Source organism: Macrotis lagotis, chromosome 1, assembly GCF_037893015.1.
Source record: "Macrotis lagotis isolate mMagLag1 chromosome 1, bilby.v1.9.chrom.fasta, whole genome shotgun sequence".
Lineage (NCBI taxonomy): Eukaryota > Metazoa > Chordata > Mammalia > Peramelemorphia > Peramelidae > Macrotis > Macrotis lagotis.
Window position 1 is genome coordinate 97,697,023 of NC_133658.1, and position 18,587 is coordinate 97,715,609.

Sequence of the window (18,587 nt, forward strand, 5' to 3'; positions counted from 1 at the left end):
TAAAAAAAAAAGTTAAAAGTTAAATAAGCATCAGATACTTTCTAGCTATGTGATACTTCACAAGTTACTTAATATTTGTCTCTGCCACAGTTTACTTATCTGTAAAATGAGAATGATAGCAGAACTCTCCAGGATTGTCGTGAGGATCAAATGAGATAATGTTTCTAAAGCACTTAGCACAGGAGTAGGTAAATGCTTGTTAGTTTTTAAATAAAAATTAAATCTTCACATGGTATCCCTTCAAACACGTGCTACTGCCATAGACCTTTTTTAATTTTAATTTTAATTTTAATTTTTTTTCTCTTAAAGATTTTATTTATTTTGAGTTTTACCATTTTTCCTCTAATCTTACTTCCCTCCCCCCACCCCCAGAGAAGGTCATTTGCCAGTCTTTGCATTGTTTCCATGTTGTCCATTGATCCAAATTGAATGTGATGAGAGAAAAATCATATTCTTAAGGAAGAAACATAAAGTATAAGAGATAGCAAGATCAGACAATAAGATATCAGCTCCCCCCCCCTAAATTAAAGGTAATAGTTCTTGTTTTTTGTTCAATCTCCACAGTTTTTTATCTGGATACAGATGGTATTCTCCATTGCAGACAGCCCCAAATTGTTCCTGCTTGTTGTACTGATGGAATGAGCAAGTCCATCAAGGTTGATCATCACCCCCATGTTGCTGTTAGGGTGTACAGTGTTTTTGTGGTTCTGCTCATCTCACTCAGCACCAGTTCATGCAAATCCCTCCAGGCTTCCCTGAATTCCCATCCCTCCTGGTTTCTAATAGAACAGTAGTGTTCCATGACATACATATACCACAGTTTGCTAAGCCATTCCCCAATTGAAGGACATTTACTTGATTTCCAATTCTTTGCTACCACAAACAGGGCTGCTGTGAATATTTTTGTACAAGTCCTGTTTTTACCCTTCTTCATCATCTCTTCAGGGTATAGTCCCAGTAGTGGTATTGCTGGATCAAAGGCATAGACCTCCCTTTTAAAAAAGAAAACTCTCAAGGGGCGGCTAGGTGGCGCAGTGGATAGAGCATCAGCCCTGGAGTCAGGAGTACCTGGGTTCAAATCCGGTCTCAGACGCTTAATAATTACCTAGCTGTGTGGCCTTGGACAAGCCACTTAACCCCATTGCCTTGCAAAAGGAAAAAAAAAAGAAAACTCTCACTAGGAAGAAAAGCTAAGAAAGAGCTTACAATGTTCCAGGTACTTTACAAATATCATCTCATTTGTTTATCATGATAATCTTGGGAGTCACACACTATTATTATCTTTTCATGCTAGAATCTAGCTGTTGTTTGTTGAAGAAAACAATGATTTTAGGGAGTTGGAGTTGAGGGAGGGGCTGCTGTGCTAGGTCACCAGCCTTACTGTCTCCTCTCTGTCATCTGGGTCTAGTGGCCAGATACAGCTTAGGATGACTGGAGAATGGTCCTAGATGTGAGGCAATCAGGGTTAAGTGACTTACCCAGGGTCTCATAGCTAGTTAGGATCAAATGTCTGAGGCTAAATTTGAACTCAGGTCCTCTCGATTCCAGGGCTGGTGCTCAATTCACTGCACCACTTAGTTATATTGGTCTATACTAGCTATATGCTATTTTTTCTATATGATACCCCATTTCCTCTCCCTGCTCCTTTGCTCTGGCTGTTCAACATGCCTAGAATACTTTCCCTCCTAGCCCTCAGCTTTTAGACTCCCTGGCTTCCTTTAAGGCTCATCCCTATTCTGGCAAATATATATCACCAACTAGTTTCACACGAGCTAGGGCTACTTTTCTCCTCTCCTTCAATATTAGTGCTATCACTTCCAAGGTTATCTTCCATGCATTCATCTTGCATGGTCTGACTTATATGTGTTGTTTTCCCAATTAGAATATAAGCTCCTTGAGGTCAGAATTCACTTTGGACTTTTGATAATATATAAATGTTGATTGATTCTTTGTGTCTTCAGCACTCAGCAGAGTGCTTAACATATAATTGTTAACTAATTTTTCCATCTTTTAATAATAAGCCTATTACATGTTAATGCAAATAACATTTTATTGAAAACAATATTTTTCCAAAACTAAAAATATTAGTGAAAAGAAGATTAGTAATTTTTGTAGTAAATCTTTTTTTGTGTCTAGCTTAATAAAATCTCCTGTCTGTTTCTGTATTTATTTGTTGTTTTTGTTAAAATCTAAGAAAAAAATCTAGAGTCTCTCACATGCATATACATATTTTTGCATATATATACATGCACACACACACATATATTTGAAAATAATGGAAATTTCTCTATTAGGTAAATAATGTCAATGTTTTTATGAAAATCATTTTGACTTCATGAATTCACTGAAAGGACCTCAGGGGTTCTCAAGGTTATGTAGACTTATACTTTGAGAATTACTGCCTTGGCTGTATTCTTAGATGAGTTGCTATGAGCAAATACATCGTTTGACCTCTTCTTAAAAGTGTCTCTTCACCACTCTCCTAAGAAAAGGGCTTAATGAATACTTCCTTCCCTCCTTCCTTAACCTTTTTTGAACTTAAAAAAACATATTTCCTTAGCTCTTCTTGACTGTGAACTATCACCACCTTCCCCTGGGGCCCCCTCAATTCTACTGATACTCAACTTAGGGTCAGGAATCCATTTCAGGACATCTTGATTGAGGAATATCTCCCCAGATTGTCACTTCCTTTAACAGAAAAGGGACTGAGAACTCTGTGATAAGGAGACAATTTAACTTTCCTCCAGCAGCTCCTCTATTCTAGATAAAGCAGCATTTGTTATGCTGCCTAGAGAATTCTGAGATGATCCTATGAAATTCTCCCAGGCACATATTACAACCTGGTCTCTTTTTCTGACCTCTTTACATAAGCATGCTCTTTTAAAATCTAAGGGCTGACTACCCATGCGGGATATTCCCTCATCCAACAAGCATATTTTTAGCAACTCTCCGCAGACAACCCTAAAAAGGGAGTCAGTAATCAAAGAAACAGAAATTTGAAGGCTTGCTTTTGTAAAACATTAGGGATCTCCTAAAATAAGATACAGCTTAAAAATATAAAACAGTTTAATTTCAATTGCAAAAGAATATATTGCAAAGTGTGAAAGTGAAAAAGAATAAAGAAGAGGTAGCAGGTATATGGAACTGCATCAAGTGGAAAGAACACTGGTCTGGAAGTCTGGAGATTTGGGTTATAGACTCAGCTCTATTTTTGTCTATGGTAATGATCTGCAGAGAACATTTATCTCTCTAACCACCAGACATTTCCTTGTCCGTAAAACGAAGGAATTGGATGTGATGGTAACAATTTACTCTTTAGCTTTACAAAATACTTAACTCACCATAAAACTCTGAGGCAGGTAGAATGAATAGTATTAGCCTCATTTTAGAAGTAAAAAAAAAAAAACCTAACTAGCAACAATAATAGCTTTTATATAGAAGTTCAATGTTTGCAAATCACTTTACAAATATTTCATTCGATTCATTTTACTGATGAGTAAACTCATTCTGAAAGAGGTCAGGGAACTTGCCTCAAGTCACACAGCTACACTGCTAGTAAGTGTCTAAGGCAGAGATTTGAACTCATATCTTCCTGATTCCAAGTCCCCCATGCTGTCCATGACACTTCCTCCTTGCCCCATTCTCAAGAAATAAACTGACTTGCTTTTGATTATATAGATAGGAAGTGTCTGAGGCCAGATTCAAAATTAGTTTTCTTGACTCCAAGTCAAATTATTTTTGTCACTCAATAAATGAGTCCTTTTTAGATCTGACTTTTATAGAAGATAATAAAGAAGATAATAAATTATCTAAATAAATCTATAAGATAAAATACTCTATCAGAGTCCTTTCCATGGGAAAGACAGGAGGTGATGGATGTTGAATGTTACCATATATTCTCATACAAGGGCAGTTGGCTTTGAGTACCTAGAAGGGGAGATAGATAGATAAGTAGATGATAGATGATAATTAGATAAATGATAATGAAATAGATATAAGAATTTAGTATCTAATGTGGTATATTGGGGAAAATAATGTGGTGTATATGATGTATATGGGGAAATCATGTGATATAAAAATAGAACTGAAACTTAAAAAGAAAACCAAAACACCAGGAATCAACTACATAAAAAGCATCTATGACAGAATAATGAGACTTAGAGTAAATCAAGTTCCCATGACTTCTCCATTAGATTGTAAGTTCCTAACATATAGTAGGCACTTAATTAATATTTATTGAGTGACTAATAAAGATCAGAGATTTAGAGCTAGAAGAGATGTTAGACATTAATCCACTCTCCTCATTTTATATCTACAGAAATAGATGAGGTTAAGAGTGAGTGGATTAAGGTCACACATTGGTACTAATTTCCTGTATGATCCTTGAAAAGTCAAAGGACTTTCCCTGAGCCTCAGTTTCTTCGTTGGTAAAAAAAAAAAGGTATAATGAAATGTGTATTCCCTAGTTGAGATGAGGTAAAAAAATAAGACATTTCATGGAAGAGGTGAGTGTGGAAGGAATTTTAAAAAATCAATTTTCCTATGTAAGATAAGACTTACTTATCTTCCTGAAGCTCACAAGGGATTGTTGTGATAATTATTGTTTGTTTTTTTTCTGGGAAACATGCATTTGATCCTCAATATCTCCTTTCAGTTTGCAAGATGAATGTCCATCGGCGCTGTGAAACAAACGTCGCACCCAACTGTGGGGTGGATGCAAGGGGGATCGCCAAAGTGCTGGCTGATCTGGGAGTCACCCCAGACAAAATCACCAACAGTGGTCAGAGGAGGAAAAAGGTAAATTATGCAGCTACTCTGAACCTTTTCAAGACTGCTGGCTTTGCCTTGTAGGGAGTAGAATAATAAAATTCAGGAAGTCCCAGAGATTCATAGAATTCACTTGAAAATAAGTCTTTATTTAAAAAAAAAAAGGAAGAAGAATTCACCACAAGTTGGTTTCAGCCATTGCCTTTTTTTCATTGGCCTGAAGGAAAGTTTGTCAAGAGAATATCTAAGTTTAAAGAGCAAGACTTTGAAATTTTCTCCAGGAGAAAGGGAGGACAACTTACAATGAAACCCCATAGCATTCAAAATATACTCCCATGCCCCCAGGTTGGGATAAGATTGGCATTAGGGGATAGAACCCACCAGTGACATTACTATAATTTCAAAAGTAAAACAAACAAAACAAAAAACCCTGTAACAACATACTTTTCCAGAGGGGAAGAAAAGTCGAAACAAGAATGTCAGAATACAGCTACCCGTGGACATGGTCAAAATTCCATGACGTGAAACATCTGTGTCTTTCTCTAGAGAAGCCAATCTGACCTCCATCTGTAGGAAATAATAAATGCAGTTATTAAAAAATCCTTTTGCTATTCATTTTCAGGGGAATGTGTGTGTCTATACATATAAGCACACATATACCTATTGTATATGTACATATACGTTGCAGGGATTATGTACATGTATGTGTATCTAAACTTTAATAGCTTAAAACTGCAGTAAGAGAGACTTTTGAGACATACTGTATGTAGTCATATACATAAACATGTATACATATAAATCGTGAAATGTAGATGTGTATGACATATATGTTTACATGTATCATATATAGATATTCAAGTGTATGACATCTACATTGCATAATTTTTTTTCATAAGTCAAGGTCCACAGATGGAAGTTGTTCCCTCAAGGCTTTAAGTAGCAATTTTGTATCCGAGGTCTTCTCCAACCTTGGCTTCCTGCCTAGAAGTTTTCAGAAATTTTTGAAAAAGTAGTTATGAGAAAAGTGGAAGCAAGTTAATTGAACTATAAATCTTAGCATAGGGGAATGATTTCCATCAGTCAGTTCTTTCCAATATTTTTTAGTACTGGGTCCTGAGCAAAAATTTAAGAGGACTTCCATCTAACTTTGCAGAGTATTCTACTCTAGCCTCTACTGACAGCTCAGATATGGCCTCAGATACTTATCCACAGGACTCTACTAGTCCAGAAAAAAGAAAAGAACCCTCAATCTCTTCTTTTAAAAAATATATATATATATATATTTTCCCAATTATATGCAATAACAGTTTTCAACAATCCTTTTTTCCAAAAGGTTTGAGTTTCACATTTTCTCCAGTCTCATTTAATCATTAGAACTCACATAAAGGAGCCATTTATTTCCCAGATAGCATCTCACTGTAGATGCTACTTCCATGCTTTCCCTTGTGACTGACTCTTAAAAATGCTTTAGTCCTTGACTGCAGAAGAATAGATACATTTTTTTCCTAAAACAAGTTTTCCAGTTTTTTATTTTTTTATTTTTTTTTAGGTTGGTTTGTTTGGGATTTTTTTGCAAGGCAATGGGGTTAAGTGGCTTGCCCAAGGTCACACAGCTAGGTAATTATTAAGTATCTGAGGCTGGATTTGAACTCAGGTACTCCTGACTCCAGGGCTGGTGCTCTATCCACTGTACCACCTAGCCATCCCCCAGTTTTTTCCTTTAAGAAATATTGTTAGGGGTGGCTAGGTGGTGTAGTGGATAAAGCACCGGCCCTGGAGTCAGGAGTACCTGGGTTCAAATCCGGTCTGAGACACTTAATAATTACCTAGCTGTGTGGCCTTGGGCAAGCCAATTTAACCCCATTTGCCTTGCAAAAACCTAAAAAAAAAATGTTGTTGCAAAAGCTAAATAGAAAATGTCACCCTTGCAAGGGAATTTAACTATGATCTACATGTCTCTAGTGGCCATCTTCTCATTCCAACTTTCCCTTCTCCACTTCCAATAGGAATGGGACTGGAGTCAGCAGTTAACTTGTCAGACTGTATATAAATATATTTTTAATCAAATTTTTTTCAATTAATGAACTTTTTTCTTTCATCTTCCCATTCCCTCAAAAAATGAAAAATAAGAGAAAGAAAAGCAAAGCAAAAGTCATAACAAATACTCAGTCAATGAAAACAAATTTCCACGTTGGCATGTATTTCATTTTGTATCCTGAGTCTATATCTCTCTTTCTTGAAGTAGGTAGCATGTTTCATCATTATATCCCTGGAATCATGATTGATTATTATATGAATCAGGAGTTTTAAAGTCTTCAAAATTGTTTATTTTTTCAATGATGCATTTTCAGGATCACTTCTTATCTTGGTTCTTCTCATTTTATTCAGCATCAGTCTATATTAGACTTCCCACATTTTTCTAAAAACACACCCTTCATAGTTTCTTATAGCACAGAGGTCTTCCATTATATTCATATATCCTAATTTGTTCAGCCATTCTGAGTGAAAGACACCCACTTAGTTTACTTGTCACCACAAAAAGATAAATAAAATTTTAATTTCTATAATTTACTAAATTAGATAACTACATAAATTTGAATACATTTATATAAATTAGAAAAATATTTTTGTACATATAAGATTATTTCCAGGGAGTTCTTAAGGGAGATTCAGATAAATGTATAGGATGGAAGTAAGAACAAAGTAGAATCTTCCACTGAAGATTTTCTTTTTTTCCCTTCTCTTGGGTTAGAAATAATGTAACAAAACAATCTTTTTATTGATTAAAGAATAAAATTACATTAAAAAGCACAGATTTCTTTAAAGTTATGGTGTCACTCTAGCATCTGTGCTTCATCTGAATATCCTGGGTCATTATAAGGCCTGTTGGCAAGAGCCCAACATGGATCATTTTAACAAGAGATACTGCCAAAAATAAGAGTTTATGATTGTGATATTTTTATCACTCAAATTCCATTGGAAAATGGTTTAGTCTCTTTGTTCCTGCATTATAATTGGAAAGACTGCCATAGCTCAACAGAGGCCCCTGTGGTCTTCAACACAAGATAGTTGCTCAGCTGCAGATCCTGAATTTGACATCATGTCATCACCAACTTCTGTACAGAGGGTCCATTCAGAAAGAGAGTGAATATGAATGGCTCTTCTGGACTAAAAGGGCAAGAACCAAAGAAATCCAACCTACTAAGAAAACCTCAAACACGATTGCCAATGCCTAGGGCAGGAATTGATTCCCTGGAGAGAGATGTTGATCAAAGTTAGGAGCATGATTAGCAAATGTTTCTTGACCTTATATTGTGAAGAGTACAAAGAAATTGAAAACATACCTCCTCTCCCCACTTAACTAGTTTATAATCCCATTTAATGAATAAAGAATGTACATATTGGAAGTTAGCATGGTTCCATGGTTGGAGTTCTGGACTTGGAGTTAGGAATACCTTGATTTGAATTATGCCTCTGATGCTTTTTTTAATTAAAATTTTTTTCACTTAACAATTATTTTTTTTTCTCCTTCCCAACCTCTCCGTCTTTGGAAACAAAAAGAAAATAAAAACCAAACCCCTATAACAAAAATGCATATTCAAACTAAAGCAACTCCACTCATTGTGTTTATGTCTCACTGCATGCTCTGAGTCTGTCGCTTCTCTGTTAGGAGGTGGATAAGATGTTTCATCATTGCATCCTCTGCTTAGATTCATGACTGATCCTTGAATTGATCAAAGTTCTCACAGCTTTCAAAGTTGCTTATTTATACATTGTTATTGTACAAATTGTTCAACTGCTTTTGCTCAACTGTATCAGTTCATACCAATCTTTCCAGGTTTCTTTGAAATCATACCTTTCATCATTTCTTTAGTACAATAATATTGCATGATATTAGTAGACCCAAATTTTTTCAGCCACTCCCCAATTGATGGGTCTCTCTTTAGTATCCAGTTATTTACCATCATAACATGAGTTGCTATAAAGATTTTTGTCCATATGATTCTGTTTCCTCTTTCTTGTGTGCTTTGGGCAATCTCTTAGAATATAAGTTTCAGAGAAGGTATTAACTTTCATTGTCAGAGGTACTTTGCTCATCTTGAAGTTCCCTATATCAATAATATCAGAGATTCAATCCCTTTTTCAATCCTTAGTACCAACTTCACAGTCTGTTGTGAGGATGAATTCCTTGACTTGAAATGTTTTGTAAATTTTGATATGGACTAGTTTTATATATAAGTAAAAATTAATTAGAAAAACTAAATAAAATTATTTTAAATTATATATGCATTTTTGATAAAGTTTTTAAGTAAATGAATAAAAAATTGACAGTACAAAGCAGTATGAGATTAGGGGCCAAAGGATCAGTATAAACAGAAAGTGTTCTAGGAGTTCAGAGAGAGAATAGAAATTACTTTTAACCTAGGTGATCTAGGGCAAATGGATTTGAGACTGATTTCATTGGGATCCAAATAATTAAAGCATCTATATTATATTCATTTGGAAATCTCAATCTCTCTCTCTCTCTCTCTCTCTCTCTCTCTCTCTCTCTCTCTCTCTCTCTCTCTCTTTTTCTTTTTTCTTATCCTTAATGCGATCACAAGCTTTAAAATGAATTATGATAGTTGGAAAGCATGCTGCCTGTCAGCTCTTTGGCTGATTTGGGTCCAGAGAATCCCACAGCTAACCATTTCTATGTCTGTGTGTGTCTGCATGTTTATGTTCTCAGTTAATTGCAGGTGCTGAGTCTCAGCAGCCAGTCCCTGGGAGTTCCCCATCTGAAGAAGATCGATCCAAGTCAGCACCCACTTCCCCTTGTGATCAAGGTGAGAAGCTATGATGCTCTTCACTCAATTTCAAATTGTGCTTTTGCAGTATCAGCTTGTTCTAATCCTTTTTAAAAAAAAATTTTTTTACATATATATATATATATATATATATATATATATATATATATATATATATATATATATAGTAGGTTCTCAATAAATAGTGGATTTAATTTAAAGCAATTTGGAAACCTAAAAAACCCTTGTGTTAGAATCACTCATAGTCTGATGAAGATCTCCCCATTCCCTTTTCTCATTCAGTCATTCAACAGATATTTCTGAAGTCCTACTGGGAGCAAGGAATTGAATTTTATTAAGCCTTATCTGAATGACTGGGTCTTTTCTAAAGTTCCTCTGCAAAACATCCTCTTTCCTTGCCTTCTCTTCTTTCCTAATATTTACTCAGAAGGAAGTTTATGATTATCATGATGAGGTGTTAGGTATATGGTTTTTTTCTATTTTTAATTTTTTTCCCTCAGTTACATGTAAAGACAAGTTTCAACATTTACTTTCAAAACCTTGAGTTCCAAATTCTTTCCCTTCTTCTCACTCTACTCCCTCCATTGAGAAAACAAGTTACTTGGTGTAGGTTAAAAATGTGTGGCCATGAAAAATATTACTACAATAGTCATGTTGTAAAAGTAAATATAACCACCCCACCCCACCATAAAAAAAGAGAAATAAAGTGAGGTTTAAAAAAAAGTGTGCTTCAGGCTGTATTCAGATACCATCAGCTCTGTCTTTGGGATGGATAGCATTCTTTATCATAAGCCTATCAGAGAAATTTCTTCAATATTTTTTCCCCATAGTTGCTATTGCTAGCTACATTTCCCTCTTTTTCTAGCATCCGTAGCATATATGGTTTAGCCACTTTGCTAGTCAGTGATCCTGCTCCCTCCCATCTTCTATCAACCTTCCCATATCTATGTACCTCCTTATCACCAGACCATTGTGTTCCTTCTCATTGTAACTGACTTTTTACCTTGGAATCAGGAGAGAGAGAAGAAGAAGAATCAGTACCTTGAGTATTTATAATGACTAGTGGATCGTTATGGGACTATGCTGGGCTATGATGGGGGGGTTAGCTTTAATCTTGATTTGTTATTAAAATTCAGCCTGCATGTCTCAGAGAGTGGAAGGGACCATCAAGTTAACCTCCTCTCCCATTTTGTAGCTAAGGAATTGAATGGACCAGAGAGATTAAATGATTTGATCTTCTAGTTAGTAAGAAATGAACCCAGTCTTGATCCCATGTCTTCTGACTCCATGCTCAGAGTTCTTTCATTTCCATAGCACTCTTCTTGTTTTTAAATTTATTAGGACTTGTCTTATCATGGGAAAATATCAGAATGCTACACAGTGGGCCTGGGAATTTATTCATTCATCCAGTTCATTCAACCAAGTATTGCAAGCATTGACTATAGAGGTTTAGGTGAGATACATTCCCTACCCTCACAGAGCTTGAGAGAAGTGGGTCCTTTTCCTGATAATATAAACATTTTGCCTTTTGAAATCACTGTCTTTTGTTTCTCTTCATGTTAGCTTGTGAAGTAAGCAGGGCCAATAGTTCATTACTTTTCCTGTTATACAGATGGGGAAGCTAGAGGTCAGAGAGGTGAAGGGACTTAAGAATCACACATTGATTCAGTGGCATTGTGAGATTAGAACCTCAATCTCCTGACTCGATGTAGCCTAGCCTAAAGATAGATTCTTTAAAGGTGAATATTTATATACTTACCTTAGCTTTTAATGAGGAGCCAATTTCACTGCAGGGTCACCTTGATAACTATAAGGAAATCAACTATTCTTCCTTCAATGCTGAGGAATACTGGGGAATGAGGGCCTTGAGAGGCTGAAGATCTTTAATTTAATAAATACTCTCCCTGGGGCTTTGGAATGAATAGGAATGATCTCTTGGACTTATGTGGATGTTATCATATGAGCTTTCAGAGATGTCCCCAAGAGAAGCCTTAGGTTGTATTTGAGAGAGATGACATGATTTTAGAGGCAGAAGTCGTGTTGAGAAAGTTGCTCTGCTGTTTATGACCTCAGGAGCCATCAACAGATTACTTTACTCAATAAAGAGATTGGACTAGTTCTTAAGCTTTTTTTTGATGTCACATTATGCCTTTGGCAAGGGTTTAAGGACTCCATAGACTATTGTTTCTAAATGCATAAAATGTACATAATATAAAGGAAACCTGCCATTTAGAAGTATCAGATATTTTTAATATCAATTTGAATTTGAAATATCAAAATATTTAAAAAAAAAAACTAAGTTCACAAGCCCTGGGCAAGAGGGAATCTCAACTCTAAATATATGATCTTACTGGAGAAAAAAATCACTTGTGATCATTAGGGAGTGTTTGGGAAAGAACACTGGGGTAGGAAGGCATTAGGTGACTTAGTGGTGAAGACTTGGCTAATTTACTACCATTATCCTTTATTTTGGTTCTGAGCCTTAGTTTCCTCAACCGTTAAGGAAGATTTTGATATCTACCTCACATGATTGATAAACATGAAGATAGAGAGGAAAAAATAGATGGGAGGGCACTTTGAATAATAAAAAGTAGTATTATATGTATTATTCTTTGTTATAAAACATGTGGAAGGTGTGTTTTCTGGGATCTCTCAAGGTATTTTGAGGAAATAGCCCATTAGCCTCATGCCTTATTATCCTAAATCAATGAAATATTGCCTTCCAAAAGCTATTCGAGCTTCAGCATTTAAAACTGGATTGTTTTTAATGTGTTCTCTAGGAGTTTTTCTCTCTGGGATTTGCTTTAGTAGAGAGTGAGCAGAGGGTAACCCAGATTCATTTGATGTCAGGAAGCCATGCTTCAGGGAGGGCTGTCAGTTTAATGAAATGCCCCCAACATTACATACTAAGAGTAACAGAAGCACCTTGGATTTTAGAGAACCTGGGTTTGGAATCCAGCTGAGTCATTTGGAAGTGTATAACCTTGGAAGTGTGTACACTCTTGGAAGTGTGTGACTATCCCCAGATTTTGATTTCCTCATCTTTAAAATAGTGGGGAGAGAGTTGTACTAGACAGTCCCTAAAATCCCTTCCAGTTCTTATAGGTTGCCAATTTCAATTGGTTCTGTGTAGGTACATCCTGATTCCTTCACTAAACTCTAATGATTTCCAACTCAGCAGGATAAATTCTAGGGGAAAGATGAATAAATAGACATACATTTAAGCTTTCAGATGAAAAGTCATAGCTCCTTTTGCCTTGACAAGTCTCTTGTAAAAGTAAAACCTTATGTTGATCCAAAGGGTTAATAATTCCATGTACCCCTCTGAGTAATCTTATTTATTCATAGACATATTTTGAAATCAGATTATGCTGAAGATGTCCATTTTGGCACAGGCTAATGTGTGCCTTTAGTTAATGAGTAGCTCATGATAAAGCTTCTTCAAATATAAAAGGTCAAAGGATTAACTAGTGTTATCATACACATATAACATACGTCACATGCTCTAACAGAGAGAGAGAGAGAGAGAATTTGTTCTTGCAAAATCTCCTAAATGTGTAGAAGCATTCTGATCATGTCTAAGATAATCTATCCATCCATATGACTTGGGGAGGATTCTATTGTTAATCCTAAATCTTTGCTCATCTTCCCAAGCAGTCCTTATTGCTACATAGGTAATTGAGGCAAATCCAGGAACAAAACAAGGTGAAGTCATTGAGATGAAAATTGAAATTAGGGATATCAGCTGTGATTGGCTGCTCTTAGTTAGTAGTCATGGTCATTCTTGTCTCTATTTTTAGATCTTAGAATAGGACCTGCCAAGCTTGTTACTGTGGAGATGTCACAAGACTCTGAGGTCTAACTAGAGTGTCATCCTTTCTTCCTGCATAGAGTACTGGACCAGGCCCTGTAGGAAGGGTGTTACTGTCCAGGGTTCCTGGGTCTAAAGTAAATCAGTTTTGGGCCTCTGGCAGTTTTTGAGCAGAGAGTAGAAAAGGAGGCCTTAGGGGTGAGGAGGGGAGGAAGTTCAGAAGCTTGAATATTAAGAGGAAAAGACCAGTAGAGTTGTTTGCCTCATTTCATGATTTGTCATCCTTGTTCTCAGAAATAAAAGAACTTGAAAACAACATTAGGAAGGCCTTGTCATTTGACAACCGAGGAGAAGAGCACCGGGCAGCATCATCAACAGATGGTCAACTGGCCAGTCCTGGAGAGAATGGCGAGATCCAACAGAGCCAAACAAAACGGATGGGGCTTGAAGAGTTCAACTTCATCAAGGTGTTAGGCAAAGGAAGCTTTGGCAAGGTGTGTGGTGTCAATGATTCCTATGACTTTGCTTAACAAGGTGTTCAATTTAGTTCAATAAACATTAATTAGGGCCTCATGGTTTTCAAGGCATTATTGCCTCATTTACACTCTCTAATACTAGGTTGCCTTGGGTTCAAATAGGTCCTGTGAAGTTTCCTTCTTATTATAGCCAGCTGGGTTAACTTAGTCACATCATTTAAACTCCTACTCTGCAAAATGAGGAAATTGATACTTTCCTTCTCTTTACCCTTAAAATTTTTATTTTTATGGTTTTCTGTTTTTTAAGCAGTGGTCAAATGAGGTAAATGATATTAAATACATTTTGAAAAGTTAAAGTGTGTGTGTGTGTGCACGCACACACACACACTCACATATATACATATATATATATATATATATGTATGTAGTTTTGTGTGTGTTTAGGTATAAACATGCACAAATATGCCCATACTCAAAAATGTGTGTATATAGAATATCTATATGTTCATACATATATCCATATCTATCTATTATCCAATCATTCCCCTTTTCTTCCTTCTACATCTCTTCATTTCTTATTTCTTCTTCCTTCCTTTCAGTTTGAGATCTTGCTTTTTATTTATTACAAAGTCATTATAAATGTTTCCTATGAAATTTATAATTTTTTCTTAAGTGAGTCTACCTGAACAAGTCTAGCCCAATGTTAGCCTCATTTTGGACACATCAGAGAATATGTATTGTCCATTTTTCCTCGTCTTCCCTGTTGGACTCTGACCTGAGTTCTATATGAAGTACATTACAAGGTGAAGCTTTTGATCTAAAGTAGATCTTAAAATAGGCTAGTTTATAAGGAAAATACAGTTTGTCACTCACTTTCAGCACTACTCTTTTCATGTGGCAGGAATACTAATAACCCAAAAGTCTTAGAAGTATAGGAATGCTGCCTATGTATTGGCAGCACATTTTATAAGGGATTAATGAAAAGGCATGAACAAAAATCCCATAGGTATGTGGAAGGATTGTGATTTGGCAACAGGGGATAGATTACTTATTTGAACAAGATCATGGATTCATCCAAAGCAATGAAAAGCGGTATCCTTTGGCTTAGACCTTCCTTGATCTTTTTTATATATATATATCGTCTCCCAAGTGTCTGAACACAAGAGTAGGTGATACAGATTTGATGTTCAACTTGTATTAGGTGATTTTTGATAATGTAGCAATTCTCATGATGGTCTATTATATAAAGATATCTATGTATATAGAGATATAAATATGTAAATAATAATAATAATAATACTCAATTTAGATGGGAGTCAGAGTACAGAGATCCTAAATAGATCAGGGTTTGGACTCTATCCTTGACTTCCCCTTTATAGACCCTTAGACCTAATCTGAGGTTATCATGCACCTCTTTTGATCAAGGAGCTAATAGGAATTGGCCATTCAAAAATCTACAGAATAGAAGCACCAGTGATTCTGGAGACAAACAGACTAGTCCCAGCAGATCAAGGGGAAACATGCTAAGGCAAGTCCTGGACACTTGAAAGCTCTAGTATGTAGGTCAGCTGGCTTTCTTGACATATGGCCCTGTTCCATGTCTCTCTAACTGACCACCTCAAAGAGAATGAGTGCATGAAATTGCCCCAGGGAACTTGTGGCTATTTTTCCAGTTCTCTTACCTTCTTCTATCTGACCCTGAAATCTTAGGGGAAGGGCCAGGATGGGAACCTTCATTTTACCAGATGATAATTCCTGAAGTAACTACATTCTTTAGATAGGCTAAAAAAGAACCAGACCACAGTACTGGGACCAGTCTCAATTCCATGCAGAAAGAACTTTGCCAGAAATTGGACCTAATATTCCTCATTGCAAGCATGTGGTACCAGCACTAGGAAAGGAAAATAGGGCAATTTAGAGTTTCTGTATAGTAAAGACACCATACAAGTCTATTACCTATAGTTTTATGGGAAAAAACACACAGATCAAACTTAAGTCAATTTTAAAGAGAGAGAGAGAGAGAGAAGAGAGGGTGTATGTGAATGTGTGTGTTTTGGTAGGTGATCAAAGGTCTTTAGGCTGGCATCATGAATTCCCTAATTAGTTTCATTCAGTTGGATAATAACCATGAATTTTTATGATTCAAATGGGAGTAAAAAGAATCTACTATATAAAAGCAATAGGATACTTGGGTTCAAATCTTGATGGTCATTAACTGTTTGATCATAGGTAAATCGGTTAATTTTTCTGAACCTTCACTTTCTCATCTATCAGATGAAGAAAATAGTCTTTCTATTATCAATCTTCCAGGTTTACTGTGAAGAAAAGTATTTTGTGCTATATAAATGTGAATTAAATAAATAAAATTAATAAGATTAGTTTTTGCATATATGATAAAACTTTGTTATTTCCAAAGAAATGGATCTTTAAATCACTTTTGGCTGATTGCAAGTTTTTACTAGGTGTCTGGTTATAGGAGTGCTTGACATAAATATTTTGCTTGGTTTCAGGTTATGCTAGCTGAGCTCAAGGGCAAAGATGAGGTGTATGCTGTAAAAGTCTTAAAGAAAGATGTTATCCTTCAGGATGATGATGTAGATTGCACCATGACAGAAAAGAGGATTCTAGCCCTAGCACGAAAACACCCCTACCTGACACAACTCTACTGCTGCTTCCAGACTAAGGTAGGAGTCAGCAAGTTGTCTGAACATCTGCGTGAAGGGGGTGGGATGCCAGAATTCTGAATTTCAGATAGAAAAGCACTTACACTATCATTTTGTACTCTGTCTACAAAGAATTTATAAGCATGATGGGTTTCTTCTTTGGAAAGATCAGTGTAACAGAATTTTTCTTTGAGAGCAGAGTTCATCTATTAGTTGTGTGGGAATGAGGGATTCTTGACAACGACTAAATTCCTTTGTGATAAAACTAGGCCATGCCGGGTAGCCTAACTCCTGGTCTGATAAAAGGTACACTGGACTAGGATGTAGATGGCCCTAGGATCTAGTCTGGTCCTGCTGCTGGCTTACTTTATGATCTTAGAGAAGACCATAAGCCTCCTTTGTTTGAAGTGTCTTTACAAGTCTGGCAAAGATTTCATTAAACCTATCCAACTTATTTCCTCATATAAGGAGGAACAGATCATAAAAGTGAAAATATTTTATAAATTATCATATGAATACATCATAATTGAAACATTGCTCAATTCTAGAACATGTTGGAGGTCAGGTACCAGAAGATGGCAGTAAAGAAACAAAGATATTACGAATATACAAACTAGTAGAAAAATGATAATTTCAAGCTCTTAGAACTTTTTTTCTGTTCAGTTCAAGGGCAAGATAGAGATGTGGTAAATGGTGAGAGTGGAGACACTTTGGATTCTAGTTCCTACTCTGGTATTGATTAGTAAACAATTTTGTGACTTTGGTCAAGTCCTTTAATCTCCTCTGTGCTCATTTTCTTTGTAAAAGAGTGGGAGGTATAGTTCAAATTGATTGAAGCTCATCCTCCATCTATCTCTGGTGGTGGGAATGGATAAATGGGGGTAGGGAGTGAAATAGTTACAATAATGGCAATAAGGACTTTGTCTGACTCTGGTGTGACTCTGATTCCCAAGAGACTCATGGTATAATTGGAAATTTGTGATGAATACAGAATTATGTTGGATGATGCCTCTAGTTGCATTTATGAAAGCAAAGAAGCTTTCATGGAGATTGAAGGGTCTTTTTCTGCTCCCCTTTGCCCTCTTATATTGATTTCTGTGGTAGATTTCTACCAGTCCTTTCACAACCACCCCTCACCTTTCCAATGTTATGGGAAACTATCTTTCCACCAGCCTTTTCATACCACCACTAAACTACATTGTACAGATGGACTTCACTTCTCATTCCACATGCAGTCCTGAAAAGTTGCAAGCAGTAACATTCTTTTAAAATGAATCATTTTTTTGGAATTCACTAAGCTAGCTTAAAAGTATAAAGTAGATTAAAAGAACCCCATGATGAATCCTTTCCTAATACAAATAATCACCAAATAATTAATCCCTTTTGGGGCAAATATGTATTTTCTTATCATATCAATCAGAATATGATAGGATAGAAAGAAGAGTTGATTTGGAGCCAGAGGAGAGACAGTGTGATATAGGAGAAAAGGTACTGGGTTTGAAATCAGAAGATTTCAACTATTTATTGGCCATTTGATCTTGGTCAAACCACTTATTCACCCTAGGAATCAGTTTCCTCTTTTGTGACTAGAAGGAGTCGTATTGGATAGCTTCTCACAAGCTTTTAACTTTAAGTCTTGTGATTATTTTTACTGACTTCCTACTTTTTGTCTAGTACTCTGAGATTTCAATGGAAGAAGAAGACTAAGTCCTTTCTTTCCTTTTTTTTTAGGGTTTTTTTTTTTTTTACAAGACAAATGGGGTTAAGTGTCTTGCCCAAGGCCACACAGCTAGATAATTATTAAGTGTCTGAGGCCGTATTTTAACTCAGGTACCCCTGACTCCAGAGCCAGTGCTCTATCCACTGCGCCACCTAGCTGCCCCAGACTAAGTCCTTTCTAATGAATTTACTTAGTCTAGGATAGAGGAGTCATGCAACATTCCCTAATGCCAGCCCTGATTAAAATATAATCGGAAAATGTTTAACAAAATAAGTGAAAAAAAATGCAACACAGATAATGTTAATTTGTGGTTTTCTAAGCCAATATATTGGCTGCATTTTG

General features: G+C 36.1%; 1 protein-coding gene across 2 annotated transcripts in view; it reads left to right on the top strand.

The window, feature by feature from the left end:
• PRKCE (protein kinase C epsilon) overlaps positions 1 to 18,587 on the top strand; it is a 653,543-nt gene that overhangs the window by 419,679 nt on the left and 215,277 nt on the right. For both annotated transcript variants that reach the window (XM_074205195.1, XM_074205202.1), the window contains 4 exons: positions 4,655 to 4,797; positions 9,497 to 9,593; positions 13,681 to 13,880; positions 16,373 to 16,546. In XM_074205195.1, the coding sequence (XP_074061296.1) occupies positions 4,655 to 4,797; positions 9,497 to 9,593; positions 13,681 to 13,880; positions 16,373 to 16,546 (614 nt within the window). The remainder of the gene's footprint in view (positions 1 to 4,654; positions 4,798 to 9,496; positions 9,594 to 13,680; positions 13,881 to 16,372; positions 16,547 to 18,587) is intronic.